Genomic DNA, 8,029 nt, shown 5'->3' on the forward strand with positions numbered 1-8,029 from the left:
AATGCCCTGCAACCCTTTATCTTTCCTTCGCATCTATTTCAGTTTTTGAAGCCCTCTCAAAACCATCATTTTATCTGATAGTCATAACAATCTTGTGAAATAGGAAAGGAAAGGGCATCTACTTTTACAGGTAAGGAAATGGAGGCTCAGAGGATTGAGGGGTTTTGCCAAAACTGTTGCCCTTAAGTAATTACAGATACCTGCTTCCCTGGTGACCCGGTGGTAAAGAATCAGCCTATCTACACAAGAGACGTTGCATCCTGCGTCTCCTCAACAGATAGGAGCCCCTGGAGAAGATGCCCTAGAGAAGGTAATGGCAACCCACTCCAGTATTCTTGCCTGGGAAATGCCATGGACAGAGGAGCCTGGCGGGCTGCAGTCCATGGGGTCGCAAAAGGGTCAGACACGACTTAGGGACTAAACAACAATTACAGATCCAGGATCAAAATCCAGAGCTTCTGATTCTTCATACAACTCCGTTGCCGATTGCACAGAGGTAAGACCCCGACTTGCACGGGTCAGTAGCTTGTGGTCGTACTGCACCGTTGCAGTACTTTGGGGTGTAGGGCCTTGCTTTAACTCTTAATCGGTTTATAAAGACGTTTGAGACAATGATGCTCCAGTTTGCACAAACCATCACCGTTTAGTCCGTTAATTACATCCAGTGTGAAAGAATAGACAGCCCTGGTTTCCAGGAAACAAGTACTCTGCAATTATGGCCAACGTTCCGAGTTGCCAGTCTTTTAAAGGGATCGCTCCGCCTTTAGGAAGCCGCAGAAATAGCTGGTAAGTTCGTACATGGAAGGCCTGTGGAGTTGAACAGATTTCCCAAAGACCGCTACGCCAAAGTTTAAATTCATAAAAGACCAACATCTTCACAGTTCACAAGACAGGGAGAGGGAGATTGTTTTAAGGCTCCGTGAGGAGAATGGGGTTTCGTGTGAGTTTTAAGGTGAAACTGCGCGTTTGGCAAAGAAAGGCGACGGCGACGAGCCCGGCTCCGCGGGCGGGCGGGCGGGGCGGAGGAGGGGGCGCGTGAGTCAGGCGGGAGCCGCGCGGGGCGGAGCCGGGTGGGGCCGGCCCGGAGGCCCGGGACCGGCCCGCCGCCCAGCGCCCGCCGCGCAGCTCCCGCTCGCATCCGCGCGCCTCGCTCCTCTCCGACATGGTAAGCCGCGCTTTTTACTTGTCTTCCTCTTACATGAACATTTCTTTCATGTAAATTCCTTTTACATGAAAATTACAGCCACGGCATACTTTTCACCAGGCTTGATCTTTGATTTTTGAAGTGGTCGTGGCAGGAAGCAGAGCAGGACAAATAAATCTACCGGAGGGACTCAGACGAGCAGATGGAAGGAAGAAGCCCTAAATTATACCTGGAATCACAGCCTCGGGGTAGCAGCGGGAGGCTCTTGTTTTTACGCCGAGGTCTGGGGCTGGGATAGAGGAAGTGCCCTGCGAGCCACGCCCGGCGCGGAGCCCCTCGCGCGGCGGGAAACGGGGCGAGGGGGTCCGGCCGGTGCGGGAAGCCCTTCGCCGCCGGGGCCCGCGGAGCCCGGGGTACGACCTAACGACTGGGGCCGGGGGTGAATTTTGTGTGGTGGCTCCAGTTACATATAGTTACAGAGCTAGAGATCCGAGCCCTAGAGGGGAAATCGGAGTTTCAGTAAATGACGGGCAAGCGGCCAAGACGCGGAGACCGACTGAAACTGAAGCCCGGCCAGGAATGTGGGAGGGCCCCGGCTCCGGGAAGCCCCCTCCTCCTCCCCTCTTCCCTCCAACCCACCGTCTTTTTAGGCGCTCCTCCGTCTCCTGTTTTTCTTCTCTCAGCTCCTTCCAGCCCCACTCTGAACTCTTTCTACCTGCATTAATCCACCCCCCCCCCCCCCCCCCCGCAAAATCTGCCTCTTCCTTGGCCTCTCTTTCGCGGAGTCAGCAAACTTCAGCCCGCCTGCCAAGTGGGGTTCTCTGCGCCCACGAGCTCCGAGTGGATTTTACGTAAATAGTTGAAAGAAAAGCAAAGGAAGAATAATACTTTGAGAATTATATGAAAATCAGACTTCACCATCCATATAAGTAAGGTTTTACTGGCACACGGCCACGCCCATTCATGAGTTCTCGGTGTGGTTCCTGCCCTGCTACAAAAGCAGAGTGATGGAGGCCAAGTGGACCACATTGGCCTAATATATATCCCGTCTGGCACCTACAAACATGTTTGCTAACCCCTGCTTTAGTGTCAGTCTGTATCCTCGACTGCTCTTTCTTTCTTCTTTCCACGCCAAAGTGGGGAACCAAAGTCTCAAGGAACCTAGAAAAGGCAGTTCCAGCACCACCAAGTGGCGAAGGCCTGAAATGACTGCCCCGGAAGAAAGAATGCCACCGGGACTCCTTGGAAGGAAAGGGAGCATGAGTTAAGAATGAGAACTGCAATACTTGTTTTTTCAAGTGTTACTTTTTTTTCTTTAACTTTCTCAAATGAGTGTTTAGCACGCATTTTTTACTAATAAGCTGTTTCACAGCATCCATTTACCATGCTGTTTTCTCCTTCCTCTCATTGTTCCCATCAAATAGAACTATGGGGAGCAGTGATGGGGAGCACTGGCCTCCATCCAGGCAGGAGATCGCTTTCTCTTCTCCTTCAGTCACTGAACCAAATTGGGCAAAACTTTCCTGTCTCTGGGCCTCTCTGCCGGGGAACCCTCTCCAAAGTCCCCTCCAGCACTACAGATTTTGTAATTCCACTTAGGTAATTTGATATTTGTGTTTTTTTTTTCTTTTGTTCTGAAAAATTACCTCTGGGAAGACATGCACGGGTTTTAATTTTCTCCATGTAGCTGATAGCAACAGTTTTCAAGGAGAAAAAAAATTCAGTCAAGATTGATGTTAAGGAGAGAAAAAAAGGAAAAGCAGAAAGCCATTGAAACTGGAAAATGAAACCAGTCTGAGTTCTACAAAGAAAAGGGTCAGAGGATACTTCTGTAGGTCTAGAGAAAGATCACAAAGCCCTGGCTCCTCAGCCTGGAACGTTCTACCGTATCTGATGTGCCCTCCCAGTCAACCTTGTTCCTGTAATCTGATGTGTTGGTTAGACTCTGAGATTGCAGTCCTGATAAGAAAAGCTGTTGTGCAAACACATCTGTTTCTAGGCTGTGGTATTTTGTTTCTAACCAAAACTCTGAGGCTACCAACACTTTTCTTACCTAAAGAAAAAGTTCTGACAGCGTGACTGTTGGGGAACAATCCATCTCCCATAGAGTTCTCTAGACCCCACCTCCAGAATGGGCTTTATAGATGTTCCAGGATGCAGTGAGCACCAGGCTAGGCAGTTAAAACACCTGGAGAGACTGAAGGAGGGAAGGAGAACGGCAGCTGTGCAGGTCAGTCCTTCTTAGCATGTAAATTATGCGTCCTGAAAGCCTCCAGCTCTGGGCTCCAGGGAGTCCATCCTAAGAACAAATTAACGGGATAAGTGCTACGTTGCGAAAGTCACCATCATTGGTAACCTCCAGAGCGAGATAAAGCCTTGGAGGAAGGGTGTGGCCATCGACTTTTCCAGAAAGTCTTCAGTTCCTGCTCTTATCCACCAGGGGGAGCCCATGAGTTCCTCGCGTCTGGGGCCCCAGGAGCTGGCTGGAATGAAGGGCAGAGTATGACAGAATTTCCTTGAAGACTTTCCTTGTAAGGAAAGCAGAGCCCAGAATAGGATACAATCTCCTGCTCCTTCTGGTGCAACCACACCTGTGGTTCAGCTCCATAAATGCCATAGGAGCTGTGTGAGTGGCAACCTTGATCAGAGCCCCCATATCAACCTTCTGGTTTGAAGTGACCAGAGAAGTTCCACTAGCTTTTCCTGTGGGAATTAGTGGCACCTGGGAATAGAAGGAGCAAAGGCCAAGGGTGCAGGAAGCAACCTGGAGGCTGAGATTCTAGAAGTAGCTCTGCCATGTCAATTCCCTTCTCACGCCTCAGGGTAACTATACTTTTAGTTTTCTTCTAGAAAATGTATGAGTCCTGAGAATTCAGTATTCCTTTAAAAAGAAATGCCATTTCACTAATCACAGTAACCTCTATATATTCTTTTGGAAAATAGGGAATTTTTTAATCTATACACAATGCTTGGTGGGTTGCATATTTATGGGTATATAAGCATATATTTACCCACACATTCTAAAAGTATCAGCAAACCCTGTCACCTCATGCTCATCTAGGCAGTCTACTGCTTTCAAGTATACCAGCATGCTCACTAATTTTCACCTGGAATAAACAGGAGGCAATACAGGGAAGAAGCTCACAGAACGTGACTTTCTGTGGTTGTCTTAACCCCTTAGCCCCTAAACAATGACCTATCTTTTAGGAAACTGCTTCGACCCAAAATGAAGAGATGAGATCCTCTGGAGTGTTCTCCAGCACCCAGCTCTTGATATCCTCCCCTTATCTGAATCCTGAATTTTTTTTTTTCCCCCAAAGGCAAAAGTATCCAGCCCTACGGAGACTGAACGATGCATCGAGTCTCTGATTGCAGTTTTCCAAAAGCATGCTGGAAGGGATGGTAACAACAGCAAACTCTCCAAGGCCGAGTTCCTAATCTTCATGAATACAGAGCTGGGTGCCTTCACAAAGGTACTGGTCCCAGCCCCCAACCCCAAACTACAAGACTCTGGCAGAACGGCTAGCTTGGAATGAAGGACAGCAGCTGAGCCCCCAGGGCTGAGTGAGCTCCAAATGGCTATTAAAGGATCTTTTCTTTTTTTGAATAACATGGGATCTAAAGATCAGAGTTATCAAACTGTACATGACATCGGGAACAGTGATTTTTTTTCATTTAAGGAGATGGTTTACAAAAATGGTAAAGGGAGTAATAAAAGAGTTTTCAAATGTTGTTCCTCCACCCCAAAGCCGCTAGGGTAGCCCTGTTCAGAAGAACTTTCTGTAGTGATGGAAATAATATTCTAAATATTCTATATGTGCACTACTTGATATGGTAGCCAGTAGCAATTAACAGACTGATTTTCTAAGTTAATTAAGTAGCTGTATGTAACCAGTGGATGTAAGTGTGTGTAGGTGTTGGGGTTTAGGATGAGTGGAGGATGAGGCTGATTACGCAGGCCCTGCATCAGCTGCTGTCCTCTTTCTACCTCAGATCACTCCACTTTTATGTTGTATATTATGTTGTATGTTTGTATATTGGAGTTGCATGCGACACTTCGAAAAAGTTTTCCACTGATATTATAAAATTGAGTAATCCCCAAATGTAACAGAAAGAACCCTGGACTAGAAGCCAGGAAATCTGAGTTTGAGGGAATTCCCTGTTAGTCCAGTGGTTCGGACCCCGTGCTTTCACTGCCAAGGGCCCAGCTTCAGTCACTGGTTGAGGAACTAAGACTCCACAGACTATGAGGCACAGCCAAAAAATAAAAAAAGTTTTTTTTAAGTAAATGGTTAATTTAGAAGGAACAAAAAGCTGATTTGACTCCTAGGTCTTCTGCTTAGGCCAGTCACTTCATCTGTTTGAGTCTGTTTCTATGTCTGACAAGTGGGAAAATTAGAGACATTACTTTGCCAACAAAGGTCCGTCTGGTCAAGGCTATGGTTTTTCCAGTGGTCATGTATGGATGTGAGAGTTGGACTGTGAAGAAAGCTGAGTGCCGAAAAATTGATGCTTTTGAACTGTGGTGTTGGAGAAGACTCATGAGAGTCCCTTGGACTGCAAGGAGATCCAGCCAGTCCATCCTAAAGGAGATGCGTCCTGGGTGTTCATTGGAAGGACTGATGCTGAAGCTGAAACTCCAATACTTTGGCCACCTCATGTGAAGAGTTGACTCGTTGGAAAAGATCCTGATGCTGGGAGGGATTGGGGACAGGAGGAGAAGGGGACGACAGAGGATGAGATGGCTGGATGGCATCACTGACTCGATGGGCATGAGTCTAAGCAGACTCTGGGAGTTTGTGATGGACAGGGAGGCCTGGTGTGCTGCAATTCATGGGGTCCCAAAGAGTCGGACACGACTGAGCGACTGACCTGAACTGAACCCTGTACCTCATACTCTTGTGAGAATAAAATGTGAGAACATTTTTAAAAGCATTTTAGAAAGAACAGTATAAAGGTACTAATGTCATTATTGTTATTATCTTTGCAGAACCAGAAGGACCCTGGTGTCCTTGACCGCATGATGAAGAGATTGGACCTCAACTCTGATGGGCAGCTAGATTTCCAAGAATTTCTTAATCTTATTGGTGGCCTGGCCATTGCTTGCCATGAATCCTTTATTAAGTCCGCCTCTGGCCCTAAGTAAACTGGAGGAACCTGTGGGCCTAGCCTCCAGACCCACTCCCTTTCTTTCCAGCCTCTCACCTATCTGCTCTTCACACCCCCCACATACCCTGAACCCAGCACACCCACCTACCCAGGCAGGCCACTCCTGTTAGTAATAAAACAATATTGTTTTTTTAAAACACACACTGGAGTCAGTAAATTTGTGCAAGAGTTGGGGAAAACTGGGAGGAATATAAATTAGATTGATGGGAACAGTTACTAGAAGTTGCATCGTAAATAGTAAAAATGTATCTTTGGAGTATACATAATCATGACTAATGATACCAACAGAATCATCTCTAAATTACTCAGCCTGATAGATGTCACTTGTTGTCACTCTTCACTCATTGTCTACAACCCTACTACAGGCACTGTCAGAGGCTCCAGGGATACAGTCAGCAAGACAGATACGGCCCTGCCTTCACAGAGGTTACTTTCAGTTGAGGGAAACAATAAATGGATGAACAAAGGACTATGAGAGTACCCAAAAAAAGTTGTCTTTCTGAAAGCCAAATTGAATTCTTTTCAAAAACTTGATTAGGGAAATTCACTGAAGATCACTGCGGTTGATGTAAGTGTAGCTGAGACAACTGTAAACAAATGTAAAAAACTGCAAAAATCTAAAAGCATCATTTCTTCAGACTACCTCACAAGTATCTTTCAATTCCTCCACTTAAAAAAAGGAACTAGGGCTCCCCTGGTGGCCCAGGGATAAAGAATATGCCTGCCAGTGCAGGAGACATGGGTTTGATTACTGGGCCAGGAAGATCCCACATGCCACAGACCAACTAAGCCTATGCACCACAATTAATGAACCTGGGAGCCACAACTACTGAAGCCCTCATGCCCTGGAGCCTATGCTCCACAGCAAGAGAAGCCGCCACGATGAGGAACCTGAGAACCGCAACTAGAGAATAGCCCCCTTCACTGAGAGTAGAGAAAAGCCTGTGCAGCAACAAAGACCCAGCATAGCCTAAAATAAATAAATTTTTTTAAAGGAACTGAAATTTATTGACTGTGATTTATGCAAGAAAGGTAGTATAGCAGAATACTGGTAAATGTAAGTTTAAATATTTAAAATACCATTTTTATGAATACCCATTTTAACTGTATTTTCTTTTTTTTTTTTTTTAGTAAACCAGCCAACTGCTGGTCTCTACCCTTCAGAAAAGACAGCCTCTACCATTTCCCAATAAACTTTTTCTTCTGCCTATTTGATCTCTTCCACTCCTCTCTCTACCCACAGTTTTTAAAGGCAAACTTGGTGTCACTCCCTTGGTTAAAACCAAGCATTAATTCCTCTTAACATGCAAGATGAAATCCACAGTCATCTTGGGGTGCCCGGGGGCCTTCAGGGTGTGTCCCTACCCCCTTCTGCAGCCTCATTTCTGCTTCTCTAGCCTTGCCAAACACTCCTGAACTGATAACTAGTGCTGTGCCTCTGTCCCTTCATAATCTCTTCTTGCGGCCCTGAAAGCCCTCCCGCCTGTTTCTCCTTGTTCTGCAGAGCAGCATCTCTGTAGTGTCGCCTCCCCCAGAAGCCTCCCCTTCCCTCCCCTCCCGTACCACAGCAGGTTTTAATGCTCTTATTCTATGCATCCATGGCACTCTGTTCTCACCTCTGTCAGCACTTACCACTCTGAATTGTAATGGTGCTTTTGCTTGTCTGTCTTCCCAGGCTTGACTTTGAACTCAACAACAGGGACTTAGTTCAATGCA

General features: G+C 46.7%; 1 protein-coding gene across 1 annotated transcript; it reads left to right on the forward strand.

Moving 5' to 3' along the window:
* The first annotated feature begins 1,074 nt into the window (after positions 1 to 1,074).
* S100A11 (S100 calcium binding protein A11) lies at positions 1,075 to 6,454 on the forward strand. Its single transcript, XM_061120800.1, has 3 exons — positions 1,075 to 1,165; positions 4,465 to 4,617; positions 6,135 to 6,454. The coding sequence occupies exons 1-3, from the start codon at positions 1,163 to 1,165 to the stop codon at positions 6,288 to 6,290; spliced, it is 312 nt and encodes a 103-aa protein (XP_060976783.1). The 5' UTR covers positions 1,075 to 1,162; the 3' UTR covers positions 6,291 to 6,454.
* Positions 6,455 to 8,029: the final 1,575 nt, after the last annotated feature.

Source organism: Dama dama, chromosome 20 (assembly GCF_033118175.1).
Source record: "Dama dama isolate Ldn47 chromosome 20, ASM3311817v1, whole genome shotgun sequence".
Taxonomy (NCBI): domain Eukaryota; kingdom Metazoa; phylum Chordata; class Mammalia; order Artiodactyla; family Cervidae; genus Dama; species Dama dama.

What these genes read in the sequence shown, in the direction of transcription:
- S100A11 (XM_061120800.1), top strand. An exon ending in AGCTGGGTGCCTTCACAAAG is followed by an intron (nt 4,618 to 6,134) that starts GTACTGGTCCCA and finishes TTATCTTTGCAG; the next exon opens with AACCAGAAGGACCCTGGTGT.